Source organism: Dermacentor variabilis, chromosome 4 (assembly GCF_050947875.1).
Source record: "Dermacentor variabilis isolate Ectoservices chromosome 4, ASM5094787v1, whole genome shotgun sequence".
NCBI lineage: Eukaryota > Metazoa > Arthropoda > Arachnida > Ixodida > Ixodidae > Dermacentor > Dermacentor variabilis.
In genome coordinates, this window is record NC_134571.1 from 86,117,119 (window position 1) to 86,137,456 (window position 20,338).

At 42.2% G+C, this 20,338-nt stretch overlaps 1 protein-coding gene across 4 annotated transcripts in view; it reads right to left on the reverse strand.

The window, feature by feature from the left end:
• dia (diaphanous related formin 1) overlaps positions 1-18,656 on the reverse strand; it is a 50,892-nt gene extending 32,236 nt beyond the window's left edge. The window contains exons 1-13 of one of the 4 annotated variants that reach the window (XM_075689685.1): positions 18,418-18,656; positions 17,604-17,663; positions 16,487-16,507; positions 15,303-15,476; positions 12,173-12,274; positions 11,616-11,749; positions 9,407-9,472; positions 7,822-7,897; positions 6,859-6,992; positions 5,623-5,731; positions 2,732-2,842; positions 2,524-2,648; positions 435-551 (exon numbers count right to left, since the gene is read on the reverse strand). In XM_075689685.1, coding sequence (XP_075545800.1) covers positions 435-551; positions 2,524-2,648; positions 2,732-2,842; positions 5,623-5,731; positions 6,859-6,992; positions 7,822-7,897; positions 9,407-9,472; positions 11,616-11,749; positions 12,173-12,274; positions 15,303-15,476; positions 16,487-16,507; positions 17,604-17,633 — 1,199 coding nt within the window. In that variant the 5' untranslated portion in view covers positions 17,634-17,663; positions 18,418-18,656. Of the gene's footprint in view, positions 1-434; positions 552-2,523; positions 2,649-2,731; positions 2,843-5,622; positions 5,732-6,858; positions 6,993-7,821; positions 7,898-9,406; positions 9,473-11,615; positions 11,750-12,172; positions 12,275-15,302; positions 15,477-16,486; positions 16,508-17,040; positions 17,514-17,603; positions 17,664-18,417 lie in introns of those variants that run through there. The other 3 variants (XM_075689686.1, XM_075689687.1, XM_075689688.1) reach the window with 3 other exon arrangements.
• Positions 18,657-20,338: the final 1,682 nt, after the last annotated feature.

Here is a 20,338-nt window from a genome sequence, read left to right on the forward strand (position 1 = left end):
AGAAGAGAATGAGGGGCAGGCTTTCGTTGAAATGAGAGCAATTGAGAGAAAAGTGACTTCGCATTCCGCTTGCGAGCTCCACGCACAGTGTACTAGAGCAAAACTTGGCTCAGATATTCACAACAGCATATGCCACTTGCGGACTATGTTATTTCATCAAGCCCGAGGGGTGGCTCAGGACCCCTTTAATGGTTAACTCCAACTCGAAGCCCATTACACCTTTGGTTATGAAGACAGGCTATTTCTGTATAGATTCTTACATTTTAATGACAAAATAAACTGTTTGAAATATACATTTTGACTCAACAATGAAAAAGGTCAGCCTTGAGTAGACAGGAGATGAGTTAAAAAAAAAATTCAAGCCTCTAAATATCTCAGAACACTGCACGACACTGCACATGGAATAAGCTATATCAACAGGCTGCAAAACTTACTTGACGATGACATCATCACGTATACACAGCAAGTGCTGCAGTATTGACAGGAAGGACATTTCACACGGTGTACCAGCCACTGAGCTCTTCAGCAGCTGAAAGCATTCAGTGACATCAGTGCGAAAAAGTCAAGGTCACGTAACTTTGTCAATTGCCCTTATTTTTTCTGCCGAAGTGCAAGCAGCCAATGAAGAACTGCTACAGAACTAGCTTAGGCTATCCCTGCACGCCAATTGCATTATGGTGACATGAAGACTTGGATGAACTGCATTCTGTAATTGAGCATGCAGGGCGAGACGGGTTGTGCAATGTTATGGTGGATAGTGAAGCAACTGCTGGTCCATTATACTATGCTATACTTAGTACAGTTGAATCTTGATAATTCGAACTCAAGTGGACCCCAAAATACGTTCGAATTAAAGGAAGCTAATTGAATGGAGGATTTACCTGCAGTAGCACATAGGCACTCAGCTAACATGAGTGGGAAATCTCACAAGATTTATTCACACGTATTTACAACTTACAGTCAGTTATTAAGCAAATCAGTGCTCGTACTGTGATAGGAGATGGCGGGTGCACGCGTGTATAATTAAAATAAGCACGCCATGTCCCGTGAAAATTGCCCATTCGAACTTCTTGCATGCTGCACCGCGTACGACTGCTGTATTGGGAGAAAGTTGACTTTTGGGAACCGACATTATGCATTTATGAAATGCGCCATGCTTTCCACGCTCCGAAGCCATTGGCGAGGATTACAAAAGTTGTAGTCGGCGCCATTGCTAACAGCAGCTAATTGTTTCAATAAAAAACACGGCACCGAACAGCAAGTAGCTTAGTGGCGAACGTCAAAGTAGCTAGGCCTGGCGTTGCCGGGGTGCGGCTACGGCTGCAAGCGCATCTGTGTGCGAGAGCGCAGGCTCGAGGCAGCGCGATAATCAATATGGCGGTTGTGGTGGCGTCGACTAATGCCGTTCCGGTCCTGCGGTCATGGCAAAAAGTCCGGAAAATCGGATGGCGACGGTTCTTTTGCGCCTGAAAATGCAGACGTTCTTGTACATTGACACTATGTGGTACATGGCGGTGCCGCAACATTAACAGAAGTCACTAACCCGTCACTAACAGAGGTAATCGGTGATGAGCGCCTGCACACGCCTGCACGCAAATTTCCGCCACAACTTTTTTTTTTTTTTTTCGCGCACGACGTTGAGCAGTCTCTCCTAAGCTCTTCCTCTATGGCGGAGTCAATGGAATGCTGGTCGGAGGCAGCGCCGCGTGATTTGGCGTGCTGCTGAGAGCATTGTCGGAGCGCAGTATGTTCGAATTAACTGTCACAAATGCTTGCGCGTTCGAATTACCGGGTATTTTCACCCATTGGAATACACATAACTTTGACAGGACCACGGCGCCAGTTCAAATAAACCCAATGTTCAAATTAACACGACTCGACGGTGCTATACTGTACTCTTGCTGATACCAATTTCGCACAGAATAACAAGTAGAAATAATGATGCATCAGCTTCCACAACCCTTTTGTTTCTTTGGTTCATTTTTATGAAGCCTCAGTGGAAGTACGTGTCTCGCAAGAACTTCATTGAATCGTTGCCAGAGATATAAGGTCTTCAATGAAGGTGTGATTAGCAGATTTGTTAAATTTGTTCTATTCCAAATTTTGTTTTACTGAAGTCTGCCATATCAAGGCTGAAGTACTGAAGCTGCTGTGTAGGTTGACAGGTGGTGCAGTAAAATGGCGCCATTAATATAACGCAATATAACAGATTATTACATACAGAAGTATGAATATAACTGTCCCTGAATGTGTATGCCTGTTCAAATATCATTAGGTCTGTATATTTGCTTTTGTAGTAAGACATAATTCTGTACTGGACGTTCTCTAAAGCAATTCAACCAAATTCGAACTTCTGGTAAATTAATAAAACATGTGGTCCAAGAAAGTTCAGAGTAATATGAATTGGCTGCATTTACAGCCTATAATACTTAAAAAATCAAATGACTTACAAAGGGCATGAAGGCTCATTTAGGTTATGACACAATGAAAAAATTTTAGCATCAAACGACCAGAAAAGGATATTTCCACTCTTGAGTGATGCTTTCACATCTCTGCGAAAGCTCCTCAAAATCAAAATCCTTTGTCTCTTTGAAAATATTGAGCTGGAGGGAAAGCTCGGGGCTTTCGATGATTTCGTTCATAAGATTCTGCAGAAACAAAGAGAAGGGCATTTTATGTCAGCACAGTCCAATGCGCATTTTCAAAACACAGCCACTCCCCTCCAACTCACCTCATAAATGTCCATCAGACCAGTGCGCATGAATTCATTTCGAAGATGCAACCTAAAATCGAAGTCTTCTGTCCCAGAAACCAAGGCATTAATAAGCTGGATACATGCTACCTGAAAAATAAATAGAACATCTAGATAAGGTCACAAGAAGATTAATAAGAGTACCTATGCCAGTGTTATTTTCCTTTTGCATGGTTGTGTTCCTTTTCTTTATCATTGTTTTACTCAAAATTGTCCGATCCTGGTAATAACATAAGTGGAGTGCCATACTGTTTACTGACGATACGCAAAAGGGAATAGCGAACAGTGTTGTAATACGGAGAATCTTCACATTATCCTGGCACTAGTCACATATGTATATGTACAGGACGTGACGATATGAAAGGTGAACATTTAATCAGTCCTGAAGCAACAATTACTATTGCAGTTTGATTTCAGACCTCATTCTCTAAATCTTGCTAACTAGCTCTCCTGTCGAAGAACCCACCTTTCTGTGCTTCCTTCTTTTCAGTGAAAAAATGAGAAAAATCTACGGCCATGAATGCGAATGAAATCTCCCTTTCATAACAGACTTGACTGTATGCTCAAGTTTATAAGTAACACCACCACTTCATCCCAGAATTCTGCAATTCTGTTTCAACAAGCAACATTGTTTTCACTGTTTCTTTCTGGAAAGTTCTACTCAAATGACTGAAATGAATGTCCCGAAGTTACATTTAATGAGGGATGCAACAGTGCGCAAAGTGGTGTTCTAGATAGTAATCAGACCCATAACTTAACATACTTCATCGAACAGCTTCAAATGCCTCAAGTTTCTTAATACATGCGAAATTCTATATAAGTGGGCATTTTTGCATTTTGCTCACCCAACGTAGCCACAGTGGGTTAGATTAAACTCGTATACACAACCACGTATTCAGCAACAGAACAGCACAGTTGCTGAGCCACCGTGGCAGTTAACAGGTTACGGTATACCGAAATTTTATGAATATGTCTACACAATTGTGAGCAAAAAAAAAAATAAAAAATAATATTGCGCTGTCAAGAGATGCTCAGGCACAGTTCCAAACGCGAGGAGGAAGACCTCTTTGCACACATATGGTATAGCTTGCACATTTTATTGTAGTTATTGACCAAGATAGCTAATGCTGAACAAAACCTTTTCTTTATGCTCAGCAGGCATTCGTCACTATCATCGGCCCATTTTAACTCCACTAGATGACAAGGGAATGTAGAAAGACCCCCATTTATACCTGTCCTTTGTCAATCAAACTCACTTTATGGCTGCAAATTCCCCAGCCTCTTATCACTACATCTCAGACTGTCTTGCTGTATTTACTCGATTCTGATGTGCCCTCGATCGTAACGTGCACCCGTTTTTCGTGAGTCAAAAAAATTATCTCGATTATAATGCACACCCGTTTGCCATGACCTAAAAGAAGAAAACTCCTTTGCAGCACCGCACACCTCATTCTTTCATACATAAATACAACTTGCTCTCATTTGGAAAAAACAAAGATTTACTTCCAATGCACTAAAGTTGTGACAAACAAAAGAAGTCGCAGTTTTGCCTGAAAGGCGAAGCATCGACTACGATAGCAAACTAGTAGACAGCTATACGAAAAGTAAGGATAGTAGTTTTATCGGCCGTATAAACTTTTAAACATTCGCTTACTAGCTAAATTAACAAGCATGGTGTTACGAGCGCACAAGCAAACATGAACACGTCTCTGTCAATGAATGTGGAAACTCTTTATCAAAATGCTGGCGTGAAGTGCGGTAGCAGGAGAGAGGGAATTGACCTTTGTACGGCCTCTCACTTCAAAGTGAACTAAGCAAAGAAAACACAGCGCGGTGCGCTTAGATGCGCGGACTCTTGTCTCCGTCGCAGCTCGCTTTCAAGATAGGGGCTGCGCGCGGTCGCGCTTTACATAGCAACCGCCAGTGTAGAACACCTCTCCCGTTTGCGCCAGTCCCGCACGTAAGTTTCGGGAACTCCGAACGCCCGTGATGGGTGGCCCCAATTTCCATCCATCTGCGCACACGTGACCGCTTTCCTTTTAATTGCAGCATCGTGATGAACTCGGCATGTCTTTGCAGTCGGTACTTCCATGGTGATGAAGCAAATGCAAATAACGGGAAGATGGACGGTGCACTAACGTAAGCCAAAAGAAGCATTGCCTAAGCACCCGTACTGCAGCAAATGGTGAAAGCTATTTCGAAGCACATACGAGGCGGCGATTTTGAAATGCCGATGGCGATATAGTAACGCAGATTTAGGGTCGTACTCGATTCTAACGTGCATGCAATGTTTGGGCCCATTTTATTGGGAAAAAAGTGCGCGTTAGATTCGAGTAAATACGGTAATTGGCTGCCCTTTTCTTTTCAAATCAAATCAAATCAGAGTTTATTTCGAATACATTCTTGGCACTTATTCCATTATCCTAGCTGACTCATTCACCTCGTCATGACCTGCCCAAATCCACTTCTCAATCAACTGAAATTTCACCTACGTGCATTTGATTTCCAATCCATGCTGTTTTCTCTCTCTTGATGTTGCACCTATTAACTTCCCATCACTCGCAGGCATCATAAAAGGCATTAAATCAGCTTTATATATCAGCTTTGTACACAAGTGCAAAAGAAAACAAGAATGGACAGGGCGATGACACGTGCGAACTAAATTTAAAAGAATGAGTATTCATTACATCGGTTGCATTAACGAGTTGAGTGAATCACAGGTTCACAGATGGGAGTTGCGTTTTCCGTCCAAAGTTAAAAACCGGCAGGCATCCAGTGTCAACATGGCCAAGTCTGAATACTCATAAGGAAAAACTGATTAATCGAAATCAATCAATGAATGCATGACTAAAAAAGCCATCTGAACATACCCTAAGAGAATCGTTGTCCCTGCACGCCAGACCGGCCACAATGGGGGTAAACCTTTCCCGCTCTTCCATCTCAGCACATTCAGTGATCGCTTTCAGGACTTTTTCATGCCTGCAAGAACAGGAGTACACAGGAGTAAACTAATGCTGTCGTGCAATGTGTCCTATCATATAAAAAATGATTGCAAAAGGACAGTTCTAAGGCTTTTAAAGCTAAGCATTTACAAAATTTGAAACAAGTAAGAAGCTTAAGCATGCATGCAAATTGTGTTTGTGAAGTTATGTTATATGGCTAGTGCACATTAAATGCTGGCATGGATGTTGTCACAATGTAGTGACAGTGAAGAACAAAATGGTGATGAAGTACACGTGTCAACATAACAAATGTATCATGAATTATAACAACTTCCCAAGCTTTTCTTTTTATTTACTTGTTCTGGAGTGTATACAGTAGAACCTCGTTCATACGTTTCGGGGGGGGGGGGGGGGGGGGGGGAATGCGAGACAGAAATATACTAACCAGGAAAATGTAAAATCTGAAATCACTAAGAAATGTGGCAGACAAGTATAGTTGACATCTATGTAATCTGAAGCGTTCCACAAATTGTTGCAGCATCTTTTTCTGGTGGGGCATTTTAGCAGGAAGTTTTTACGTGTGCACTTGGCAAGAATCATTGCATCACAACACGATGATGCTCATCGAACTAGTAGGGCTCGAGTGGCCCGAGACATGCTTTGTCATTTTTCTATTGCATGGTGTTTAGAGACGGCAACGAGAAACTGAAACGAAATCGAGTTGGCGACGCCAGAACACGATCACCACCAGGAGGCATGCTTTGTCATTTTTCTACTGTGTAGTGCTTAAAAAACAGCAACAGGAAACCAAAACGGAATTGAGCTGGTAGGCAACACCGGAATATGATGCTTCCAGAGCAAAACATGACGCTCACTTCATGTCGCCTGCAGCAGAGAACACAATGAGAGTATGTGACATGTGATGAGCCGCGAGATGTACCAGTACCAGAAGAGGAAAATGAGTGCATGCAAGCATTTTCCCGTGACATGGGCGGGTGAGGACTGCGGGGAAGCTGCCATGGAGCATACCTACTGCTCTCGACCACGCGTGCCCCACGCCATTTCTTGTTTGCATGCGGTCTAGCAGTGGGGAAACTTATACGATTATTGGCAATGCTATATATTCAAGATGATGCATCAACAGCTGACAGATTGATGACGTACCCGTTAGGTGGAACTATAGAAACAGCCGCAAGCAGCTTCACCACATCGACCATAACGTGGGGCTTAGTGACATCCATGCTGGCCGACACAATGGTGAGTGCCGTTTCGTGCTCGTAGACATATTTCAGACCCGGCTGCAGAGGGTGAGAACAAGTTCAAGTCAGATCCACACATCAGGCACACACGTACAGTACTGCCAGTATTCACAGAATGGAACACAACAGTGGGGCAGCCGCAACAGTTCTGTCTGCAGCGAACCCCAGACCCTCTTGCCAGTGGCCAGAAGTAATAATCTTGCTCCAAAAATGCTCTCACTCTCACACTTTACCACAATGCAACATTTCGCTTCTGCAGGTGGTGCCACATGTACCGGCGGCCAGACGCTTCAACTGTTGCATTTCGTTCTGCGAGTTTCGTATGCTATTGCGGCTACACATTTCTCTGGACTATATAGTGCACCCAGTGCACAACACTTCAGTTAGAAAATGTGCCATTATGCGAAACAATATGATGGCAACATCAGTGACAGTATCCAACTCAATTAAGTTCAAAGCTTCACGAGCCCACTATGAGAAAAAATGAAAAAAACTATCACAATGGCTCATTTTTTGTCTATTTGGTACATCATAATGATATGGTTACAGCATGACTTCCAAAATTGATATATGTGCGCAAAGGTTATGAGAAATCTAATTCAAGAAAGGCAGTGATGACAGAATGTCTACCATTATCTACCTTGTGAGGAGGGTTTGCAATAAGCCCTAGAGTAACAATCATTCATGACAAGCTGAGGTCGTCAAGATTCCTTAGGATTACCGTGAAACCTTCTACAACTTTAACAAGAAGCAAAAGGGGAATCACAAGGTGATGCATCAGTTCAACTGCTCATTGTAAGCAACCCCAACTTTCGTGCAGAGCACACTGTGACAGCAAATAAAAATAAATGCTTGTCCAATCACTCACCGTGTTGTTCATAAGTGCACGAACACAACGAATGACTTCATGCTCGATTCGTTCATACCGATTGTCTCTGGGATACCTTTAAAAAAAAAGAAAGAAAGAAAGAAAAAGAGCACATATTTGGCATCATAAGCAAGCACCAACAAAATTACTGTACAGAGAGTGTGGAACTCCTTTTCTGGTGCTGCCGTAAGATCAAAGTTGGCCGACACATTTTAAAGTGTATCAATGCCATACCAATTTTTCATATCCATCTGAGAGATGCTTCTTTATACATTTGCATATCTAGCGATTTTGAGTAGAAGTATTGTTACTGTCACTGCACTTCTTTAGAAATACTTTGTACCCAACTTTAAATTATTTCATTCCTGGATATTACTGTATCTTATCTTTCTGCAATCAACTCCTGTCTCACTCAAAATGTTTCACTAACATTAGCGTGCAACAAATAAACGCTTATAATTAACATCAGATATAACAAAGCTATTATCGCATAGGCCACAATTTCAGACGGAACTGTATATATAGAAATATATGCGTTCCCAAATAAAATAGATACATATTGACAGGTTCAAAGAGTTAAACTTGCCAGTCACATAAGGAATTCCATCTGTGTAAAGAGAGATTGCGTTAACGAGATGTAATGTAACAGCTACAGGGCATTCACCTCAGCAAACGTTTGTGGCCAAAAAGGCGCAACTTGCCGTTTACATCAGAAGGCTGCCTTGTGCAACAGAAGGGGAAACAAAGCAGCTGCGAGATTTTCAACCTAACACAAGCTGAACAATGCTTAATATGCATTATTTACTAAAGAAGCTGAACTTGCCTCTTACGTGAGCACGCCTGTCTGCACGGAAAAAAGAAAAATTTCATAGGAACCATTGAAGAATGCTGAATCACCACCAAGCACAAATCTTCCTGGATGTCCATAAGTTTTTCAGCTGTTGGCCCACATAGCTAAATATCTATTGCATTTTGAAATAACTGTCAAGCTTAATAGTACATAGAAATTTCAGAGCAATGAGTACGGCAGCACATGCCAGAAAGAACCTGAGGTTAAGCACCTGAGAGTGTGTGTAATGTATAGATCGCAATCTTTTAAGCTTACAAACCCGTTCAGAGCAAGCGCACATAATCTCGACTACCGGCTCCAGCTGTCAGCGAAGCCCGCACAGGGCTACGTGGACCGGGCAGCCGACGACAAAGCCATGGTGAACGAACACTTGTGACAAGCATGTGATAATAACGGGCTGAGCGGTAACATGGTTGTTCTTTCATCTATGTGCTAGTTCCCACAGTCGCTGGAAAATGACAGCTACCCTCTAGAAGCACTGGAAATTCTGGTCTTACACTTCCCAAAATATTTGCGCCGAGAAATTATAATGTTACACTATTTCTGTTGTACTCGGCAGAAGCTAGAATTGACATTCTTGACTGATTGTGGTTCATAGCTATCGTTCCTGCTCCAACAGTTTTCGACGTACATTACACGAGCACGCCGATTCTGATTGGACAGAATTCCATCTGCTTGGTATTTCAGTGTATTGCAGTGTCTCTATGAGTCAACGAAGAAACAAACGAAACTTACAGTTTACACTTCTGAAGAATCTTCAGCAGTTTGTCCATGCCTTCCTGTAGGAAATCCTTCAGCCAACTGAAGAAAATATACATCAACATAAGCAATTCTTAAACACAGTGTTATGTTCTAAATATATTGTCCAGCCATTTGTAAAAAAATTACCCACTTTTGCACTGTGATGCTCCCTACATCTTGGAAGGAAGACTGCTTTTTAAACACCAATGGGTCACAGTATCATTTGCCCATGCAGTGTAAGGTTTGGTTCTCTGTACTAGTATATAAACTAAATGGCTACCAAAGACAACCAGTTTGCAGTCATCACTTTTTAAGCATGTTTCTACCTTTTCATTGTACCTTAACAAATGACATTTTAATGCGATAGCGTTAAGGGCTCCGCGTCGCAGAAAATCTGGTGTCAGCGTACGGCAGCGGCGTCCCATGGCGGTGTCCCATGGCGGCGTTCCGCATTCAGCATCTGGCATCGTTTCAGCAAAAAGATTTCCGAACCACCCATACCCAGGCCATCCATGAGGCGCAAGGAAGTTACTGAATTAATCGAATTTCTCAAGCTAAAATAGATAGAAAAATTGTAAAGTACGCCTTACACACAACCTACAGACATGATAGCGTCAGATTGTAATTTGAATATACGAGGAAACACAATTCTGTTTTGCGAAAACTCAAACCCCCTTTTCCAGCATTTCTACCATTCACAGACCGGCCACGGCGTCCGCCATATGCGCACATCAGTGCGCCAATATCTGGGAAGCCACGGAGCGAATATCTTGGAAGCCACGGAGTAACATTATGGTTACGTACACTGCAGTTGCTGGGAAGCGTGAGAAGCAGTCAGGGATCTTTGAATGCTATCGTTTTCCACACTTAAAGGCAAAGCTTAACCTCCTCCAAATTTTTTTAAGCACGCTTATTCACTCCTCTAGTAAATGGAAGTAATAGTACATGTTTATGTTCCTAAGCTTTTTGGCTAGTATGCCTTCATTTTTCTAGCTTTTGTTAGATAGTAGGAAGTATGGTGGGGTCAAGGTGACTCTAATTAGCAAATTGTGGATTTATAATTCACCATGAACGTGACGTCAATGTAGTTCAATTAGGATGACTTGCTTTACTCAATCCAGGCATACAGATATTAATTGTTTTATTCTGAACACGAAACTATGCAGCTAACCTAAATCAAAGATCCTGCTTGGCTTCGGGATGATGATAATGAGCGATTACTTTGACGACAAGCGTAGATCTTTGAAAGAGCTTTCCAATTTGTGCAAGCAATATAAGCGAGTTGAAGGTAGTATTGCAAAACAGAATAAAATTTTGCTGCTGATGGTATTTCCATGTCAGCTTTCAAACGAGCAAGACCTTTTTGTTCCCTCCCCCCCGCCACGTTTTCTTTCTTTAAGAACACGTTGCAAAACAACAACATCCTTTGCATGCTGTGGCGGCTAAAGGGAATAGGCATGTGATAGGCAGTGACAGCACCAGACAATACCAAACAATGCCAAACAAGGAAACTTTCCTAAAGCAGTACAAAAAGAAAAAGAAATTGTAGAGGCATTTATGTTGGAACAAACAAGACGCACACGTGAGTAAGTGCTCCTTCAGCGGTGTTACAAGATGCTGTGGTATCATTCATGAATGACAGGCTTCACACAAGATGATGATGTTCACTGTGTTATACTAAATTTCTATCATTTGAATTTGCATTTGCCAACACCTAATGCCAACTGTCTTGGTTGTTCTTTTTGTTTGGCTTTCAGTGTGAACATTTTCCTTGTTGAGTGTCTAGAATCTGTATAATACGCATGTCAAGCACTCAAGAAAGAATAAGCAGTTGTTGGTGACCTTAATGTTTGGTTCCTGTTTATTGTTAGTTTGGTTCTACATCTGTATAACAAGTGGCATGCCTTAAAACCCAAAACAAAATGTAGGCATAGTTTCCCTCATCTAGCGCTCCAGGATCAGAATATAGAATGCGCACAGTTCCAGGATTCAATTACGTTAAAAGAGCTCCATGTTCTTCAGATCGAATATGCCTCTTGTAGTATGTGTGTGCGTGACAGCATGGTCTATTGAAGTCCTCCAAATGGATGTCACAAGCATTAGAAAATGTGTCAAAGTTTCAATAATAAATTGTCTACAATTGTCTGTGACAACAAAGCTTAGTTCCATAGTGACTAAGTTACATAAAAAGAGCACTTATTACCTGACAGGGTTGTTTGTGAGGGCTATGCGCAGGGATTCAATACCACGAAAGAGCTTGTCAGCTGACGTGCCTTCGCTGCTAAGGAAGTTGACGTAGTCCAAAGCAGACTCATATTTACTACTCCTTTTACCACCCTGAGAAAAAGAAAAAAGAAAACAGCTCATGAAACCAAGCTTCAATCAAAATATTACAAATTGCTTTATATAACTAACTGACATACACAAAACAAACTAACTGACATACACAAAACACAATTTTTTCAATATTCTGATTTAGTTTAGTAAACTATTATTCATATTGAAAATGGAAAGCAAGTGCCGGCTTAGCAAAAAGTATCACCGAAAAAAGAGTGCCTGCTTCTTAATTTCCCCATAACGTACAACTTAAAAAATATTGGGCACATCTTGTCGACACATTGCCTGACATGTAAGGCATAAAATAGCTTTACCAAAGCGTCTCAGTACCCAATGCCCTCACATCTCTACCATTCTAAAGTTATGCAGCTGCTACTAGGGATAAATTAATATTTTCAGTGCGAAACAGCTGTGAACACTCACTGCAGCCGTGCCCTTCAGATGCATTGACAACATCTCCCGCTTCTCCATAAGAGTCCGATTCAATAGTGGCTCCCGTTTTTCATCGGTCAAGTTCATGTCATCCTGTAAGCACAACATTCAGGTGGGTATGTAAAGGACAGTCACTGCAAGCACTTGATCAAAACAGCCATGTAATAGGGTAAATAATCATGCCAAACACAAGAAAAAATGTGGGCTTCAATGTGCTTGCATAAGCTGGGACTCTATTAATAATGGATCCCTTTCAATGACACATTCTCCTTTGCATAACACAAAAGCCTGCAGTAGGCCCCACTATTATATGAAAATATTGAACCAACATGTTTTAACAGCTGCATCCAATTGTATGCTGGGCTTAGCCGAACAGGTTCAATCCCAAATTTGACTTCAAAAGTGACACCAGAACACTTAACCAGGCATGTTAATTGGTTCATGCTACTGCAGAAAGCTTTTTAAGTGTTGAGAGTTCATGATAGAGAAATGGCATTGTTCATGAAAAGACAGATGTTCGAAACAAGGTTAATAACAATGGACCCTGTTCTGGCTTATGAATTTCTATTGTTACATTCACTTTTGCTACTTTGTCTCATCAACATGAAGAGAAAGTGAGATTTCAAGAAAAAGAGTGCTTAAGTAGTAAAAGTAAGGCTTCAATAGAGTGCCTCAATAGTAAGGCATTAGGTATTTCAATTACATTTAATGCCATACACAAATACACCTACATATTTCAGTTCTTACAGGCAGGAAACGTGGTATCACAGAAGTTTGGAGCAGCTGCCTGTTGTAATTAAAGAGCATGTGCAAGATAACTGTTATACTTGGTTTCTCCAAATCCACCAGACTGACTCCGAATAATTACAGATCTTGTTTGATTTACATTTACCCAAATCTATGCTGACACTTTCTTACAAAATGTATGTGCTAGGGACATCCAGAAATTAAGCTCCGATAGTGCTGAAAAATGGTGTAATACGTCCAAGCAGAATGATGCTGTGCTTGAATGAAGCAGGTGATTCACGGCCGAAATCTGGCATTTTCGGTGTGCCGTGGAGGCAGTCTCTGTTGGGCAGTGCTAAAATAAAAACACACACAGGACAGCATTTCCATCTTTACTGCACTTGCTCCCATACAGTTGCCTGCCAACTAAGGTGTTTGGGCTGTAATACTGTTTTTGCGCACTAAGAATGTGACGCAGTAGACCAATATCCACAAAAATTTTATTGTGTGCAATGTATGAATCGGAAACCATGAGCAATCATACAGTTGAACAATTCAGGCAATTTAGAGAAATACCATCTGTTGGGCAATGCCATGGCTCAAGTAGGGAACATGCATGCCTTATAATATCTCATGCATTTTAACGTTGTAAAGATGACTGCTTGGTCTGTTTGAACTTGGCAAAAACCTATTGGGAACTTGTCAGGCCCATTTTTGGCATGATCAGTCACACCATGAATAGGATAGTTTTTATGCACATGCTTTACACTTCAGAAAGAAGTGACGCCCTGGTTTCGGCTATTGGCAGCAAAGCTTTATGACACTGGCCTGCAAAACACAGAGCCACATGCCACACTGTAGCAAAAGCAGGTTATGTGTAAGTTTATCTGCAGTAATAAACAATGTTTCTTTCTAATATTTGTGGCTCATTTAACAAAATGCATATTTACTTTTTCGATACACTACCTACATACCTTGCTTAAACTCAATGATGTGGTCTAAGGGTTTGAGAAGTCGTTTGCGACCATATGATGTCACCACTGAAAAGTCCTTTTAAGGACAGTCTGCGGAGACAATACACCAACCGGCCGACAGCAGAAATGCACCAGTTAAACTTGACTGGTCACACCATTAGTGCATCGCTAAAGGACAGAAGTAAATAATACACACAGTGCTGACCAAGGTAAAATGTATTCAATTAAAAGACCTCCTGGCTCCCCATGGGAGCCTTTTTCACAATGGTCATTGTGAGCAAAACTACCGCGCAGGAGCTGAAATGTCTTTTGATGCAACACTGTATGTATCATATACTATGATCTTCCCTGACCAGACAGTATTCCATCAGACCCTTGACTTCATAAAGGGTAGAAGAAGGTCAATCAAATAGTAGCCACATGGAAAAAAATGCCTGCTAGACACAATTTTTTTTAAAGTGCTGAATGTCCAGCACACTTCACGAAACTGAGAAAAGCGGAACAAATTACAAGAAGAAACAGACAAGGCAGCAAGTGATGTCAGTCCAGATAGTAATGAGAGAGAGCCCGATACAAAACAGGCTTCTTGCGTTACAGTTGCAAGTACTTAGTTACTGCCAATGCTATATGCAAATCCATTATCGCAGGTGAGAAATGTACTTCACTCTGCAATTGCTGATGTTTGTTGTCAACGTGAATAGAAAAAGAAAGAAACTTCCTTTCAAGTTTTCAACTTTTCTAGACATTGGGCTGATGAAAGGCAGCAGATATCTGGTTAAATACAGTGCTGCACATTAATCTAACATGTCATTTGCAAAACTCACTTTCAGGGTTCCTATTTATGGCTGTCAGTAGCGTGACAGTTCTGTTTGTGTGGCTGGTGTTCTGTACTCTTGCAATCACTTGCAAATGTGAGTAGAGAACATAATATTTGAAGCGAATAAATGTTTAATCCAGTTATAGGTTTGACCTCATCTTTTTAATATAAACTTCAGAAAAGATTAACCAACTTTTTATGTCTTACAGATGGATGTCTCCCATTTGCAGCTGAACTGAGAGGTAAGCAATTAAAACCTCCAGCTGTCAGCGCACCATGCAGACTTCTTATCACAAGAAGGATCTCTCATACTTGTGTATAAAATTATTTTGAACATCTGCAGCTTGCTTTTTTTGGGGGGCAAGGCCCACTCTCCCTCTTACCATATGGTGTTTCTTTTCCAGCTATTCCATTATAAGAATGTTAAAGGGAAACAGTGGTTGCATCTGGGCCCTTCGGCCCGTGACAATACGCAAGGAGCATATCGTGTCCAAGACAAATGAAGAGTTGCAAGTACACGCATAGTTCTGTTCACAAGCAGAGTAAATACTACACCATGTTTGCACCTCTGATGCAGACAGGAAAGGCCAAGAGTTCATCTTACCAGCATTCGTTCAAACTCTCTGTTCACTTCCTCTTCATTGAGACTGTTCACATACACCTCTACCGCAGGCTCGGCAGAGTAATTTTCAGATGTGGGCCTCGGTTGTGTTGGATAAGGCTGGCCGCCGCCTGCCTTGGACGGCTTCTTTCGACCTCGACTTCCAAACATATCCAGCTAGAATGTAGAAAAAAAAGCATGAGTGAGCCTAACAGCAATAGTTCTGTGGCCAATTAGCAGCTGATTAATTTTTTTCTGCGCTATACTACATAGCATGTCAAAATGTTCTCACAATGTAACCTAGTTATGTGCATCTGCTAGCCTTGAATGTGTCCGAGATATACAAATTAGTTAAAGACTGCAATTAACCCAACCTTCAAGTGGCTCTGGTTGCAAATAAAGAAGCCACTTAAGCACTGACAAACTGCTCACCACTTGAACACATTTAACAGCACTCCTTGTTTTTTACCTAGATGACAATTAAAATATCAACAATGTAACGAAATCCTCCAAAAAAGGAGATATTTTACTTTTAGGTAATATTTTATCTAGGCCGGTTAGTCCTCCTTGCCCCCAACTCTTGCAAACACTAATCTGTGGCTCTTCATGTAAGTCTCTTGCATGGGTGTTGAGTGTGCAATCATGGTTACTATATTTCCACAATATACAAAAAAATAACTTTTAGCTTATTTTACTTTTGCACATTCAATGAAGCGTCTACTTGCAGTTAAAGGAACACAATTATGCTGGCTACAATATCCTTCTACAACCATAAGAGCAGAGCCATCAGTGAAAAACTGGTGAACCACATTGTAATGAATAGTGTTACAGCCAGATATTGGACACAAAGTAAATATAAAGTTGAGTGTTCATTTAAGGTCAGAGCTCCTTTTGAATGACTAAAACTACAAGATGCAATTCAGCCCTGATGTTACTGAAACAACTTATCTTAGAAGAACCTTCATGAACATTTCCTGAGTGATCTGACCATATTATGCCCTGCATTTTTCAGAACTTGAAAGAGACAGAAATATATATTATAAGCTTGTAATAGGCTCAATTAAGCAGGTTGAAGGAAATGGTACTCTAATGCAACCAAACCACCTTAATTAAATGTATCTGTTTGAGAAACAATTCAAGGACAAACCTACATAAACATCACAAAAGAAAGATGGACAGAGCCTCACCATTTGTCTTTCCTTCCCTTGCTTGACAAGCATTCAATAAGAGTATGACAATATAGATTATTAACATTTTACAAGAGAACCTGGCAAGTAAATTACAGACTATTGTAACCATGCATGCCTGCCCTTGCGGAAGTGTCGCTCCATTGCAGTAAAAAAAAAAAAAAAATGAAAGAAAGAAGAAGTGTGGGCCTAATTCTGATACTTTAGCTGTGCAACAGATCTTTCTTTCTTTTTCTTTTAATTAAGAATCCAAACAAATTTACGACAGAGCTATCATGGTGCAAGACAGATTGCCACTTCTCACACACACAGAGCAGCTAATTTGAATTCAATGAAACATGCATGACAAGTTCAATATATAATATGTCCACATTAAAAGAAGTAATTCAAAAGGATTGGCCCACAGGGAATCTTCAAAACAGCCAAATTAAAATATCGAATTAACCAACAGAACCTTACAGGAAGCCCCAATGTAACAATATGTGCGCTAAATTTCACGCATTTCATACCAGGGATTTGAGCTTGCGCATAATTTACGAATTTGATTAACATACTTGCAAGTGTCACTCAATATCTGCACTCTTCATCGCAGTGAAGGTTTCACTTTGATATTCTCGGAGAAAACTATTTCAGAGCAACTGCGTGGGGTAGTTGGCAGTGCGAGAGTTGCGTGCGTCAGCAGCTGGATTAAAGCCCGCACTAGGACAACAAAATAACAATAACAGACAAAAATATGGCAAAGCACATGCAAATGGCACTGCACCCCTAGTTTGGCCGCCAGCAAGCATGGAAAAGGAGGAGCGGAGGGCAGAAGTGACAAAAGCGACACGCAATGGGACATCTATAAATAGCAAGCAGCGAGGGTACCATTCTTGCCGAAATGTGCCGTTAACTGCTGAACGAAAGCGAAACCGCGCGGAACGCGCGGCACTTCGGGGTTCAAAACATTATTTAGGAGCGAAAGAGCCTGAATGCAGAAAGCTAGCAAAGTCATCCGATCGTCACAAAAAGCGGCCGCTGCAAATCATCGCCAGCCCCATCCAAGACGCCGTTAAAGTTTCCGGTGTTAAACAGCTGGTTAAACGTGCAGCGCGCCATACGTAGGCGACTAACTTACCAGTATGACTGATGACCTTTTATTAGACATGTTAGCCAAAGCTCATGGCATCTTAGTTCACTAAAAAGAAAGACAACAACGTGGTGTACAACAGTGTGAAAGCAGTCGATACGTGAACACGTTTACGTTTATACATACACAAGCACAAGATTCGAGCAACACCAGCTGCGGGTGTCATATTTTACACGAGAATGTGTCATATTCTACACGGGAATCTCGCTAAGCCACCAAAAAATGGCCAAATACTCGTCCACCCGCATATATGCCGTCCGGCTGCGAAAAGAAACGACCCTTTTCAAACGTCAGCCGAAGCACGAGAGCAAGCTCGCACCTGTGCGCGTCATCCACAAACGACGATCCGCGGTTGCTGGCTGCGCTGCCACACATAAAGATACCTTCCTCGAGCAAAATGTTCTTAAAAGTCTGGGTTTCCTCCTCAAAACAACCTCCTTTCGATTGCGATCGTTAAAGTGTCGCACGAGAAAGATAGCACCGTTACTTCCTGTTAGCGCTGTTGCAACCCCAATTAACGTTGACAGGAACTCCGAGTTCGTCTACCGCGCTATGTTTATCAAAATTTCGCACACATTTGGCGATGTCTGTAGTGTCGTCTCTCGAAGCGCGAAGTTATGTGACACGCCGGCAGGGAGCCAAGATGTAATCTTGCAGCCGTGGACGTGCGCTGACGGTGTGAGACCGCGTTCCCAACAGGGGAGCCAGCCGCGCTGCTAGGAACTTGATCACAGCCATGCCAACGGTTCGGACATGCGCAGGACACATTCCCGTGGCTATAAATATGAATATTGACACTTACGTTTACGGTGTTCGCGTTCTTTTTATCCAAGTTCACAGTTTACCACAGGTGCCACTCCGCCCAAAGCGACCACCATGACCTCCTGTCGACTAAGCGTCCCCCTGGCGGACGCCTAACGAACTTTCGACATCGGTATATGTTCCAGGAAGACGAGCGCGGCGAGGCAACCAAAAAGGAGGTCACCTCGAGTACAATACAAGCAGCGGAGACTTTATTAGGCTGCCCGTTGTTGGTTACAAGACGGTGCTCTAGCATCGTGCAGCCGGTGCGGCAGTGAAACGCATTGTAGCAGTGACGTCAGTCTGGCGCAAAGGCGCGCGCGCGCACGCGCGAGACCTCCCGCGATTTCCCGCCTTTTGCGGCGCGCTGTCAGACGGAGATGATGACTCAGGTGGTTTATTAAAACAGTTGCGAGCTTGCGTCGTCAAAGTCGTTGACTTCAGTGCTGCGCAATAGCTCGACTTACACTACTTCATTACATCGCGGGAGTTTTATTTTTGCTTTCTTGCGTTTTTATTTATTTTTATTTATTTTTTTCATCCATGCAACTATGCAAGATTCGACCTTGATTGAGCGTTAGCACCTGCGCTACATCGTACGCGGCAGACGTGAGAGCGAAAAATTAAGAAAATAATTGGCGCGCAATGACTCGTTTATCTGACATTGATATCATCTTAAGTCTTTTTTTTCTCCCTCGAGTACGAAATGGGAGATGCAATTAGGAGCCCGGTCTGCAAACTATTTACTTGGGGCTTAATAATTAGTTATTCGGCTTGATAATTACGCCCACAGGCTTTACTCGTTACGAGGAGGTGAGTGTTTCGTTTGTCACAGCTATAACACTGAGTCGCGCGCTTGTGCGTATACGTATACAACAGGCGACGAACGAAACCGGATAAAGGCATATGCCGTCACGTGTATTCCGTGCCGACTCCTGACGGCGTGCTGCGAATTATGTACATTTTTCTTTTAAATTTATTGGTGGTGGCATAGCCTCGCGTTTTTGACCACCTGGAGCACGCGTGCGCTCCACAGCGACGTAGAGAGAAAGGGTAAAGGAGGGAGGCTGAGCAGGAAGGTGTCCGGTTTGTTACGCCGCGCATGAAATGGAAACTCGATCTAAGAGAAGGAAGGGAACGAGATGACGAATCCTAAAGCCGTGGCACGAAAATAAGAGAACGCGTGCGTCTCTGTCCCAGCTTTTCCCTCAGACTCGCAGAGTGCGGAAAGCGAGCTTACGTACTACGTATTAGCTGCCTTGAACGTAGACGTCCGGCATGCAGAACGCGAAGAACGCCACACGCGCTTGCATCATCGCACATTTCACTTGTTGGCAACTGTTAACTCACTCGCCCTCTGCAACGCTGCAGCATCGTCCGGGTCACGTGTAGTCGTCTTGCTCACTGCAGTTACTACATTCCGTGAAATCAATTGGAAGTGACGCTTACTGCTTAAGTTAATCGTGTATCACTTCCATCGCAAGTTGTTTAAATCTAGGAAGCTGTGCACAATTTCCGTAATGGGACAACAAAGTCTGACGTGGAAGGTTATCCCTAATTTCTACGTGTTGAGAAATGCTAGACGAGAAGCTCATTCGGTACCGCGTGTATTCAAAACTCGGGAAAACGGCTGCATTGCGCAGTTCCACGAAAGAAAGAAAAAGGCGTCAGGATGGCCAGGTGGATAAAGGCTATGAGTCATTTATATGTGATCGCACGTGCCTGAATAGAACAAACGCTGTTTGGAGCTACAAACTGCTATACGATTCCAGCACATTTTATTAGCTTTGCATTTTTACAACAGCGCAGGTATTTACAAGATGGAATGATAAAGGAACGGCTTTAAAATTTAAGAGACGTTTTAACGAATTCAGTATAAAGCCGCAGTCCATGGTATTTGCTGAAGAGGATTTCCCTCAGGA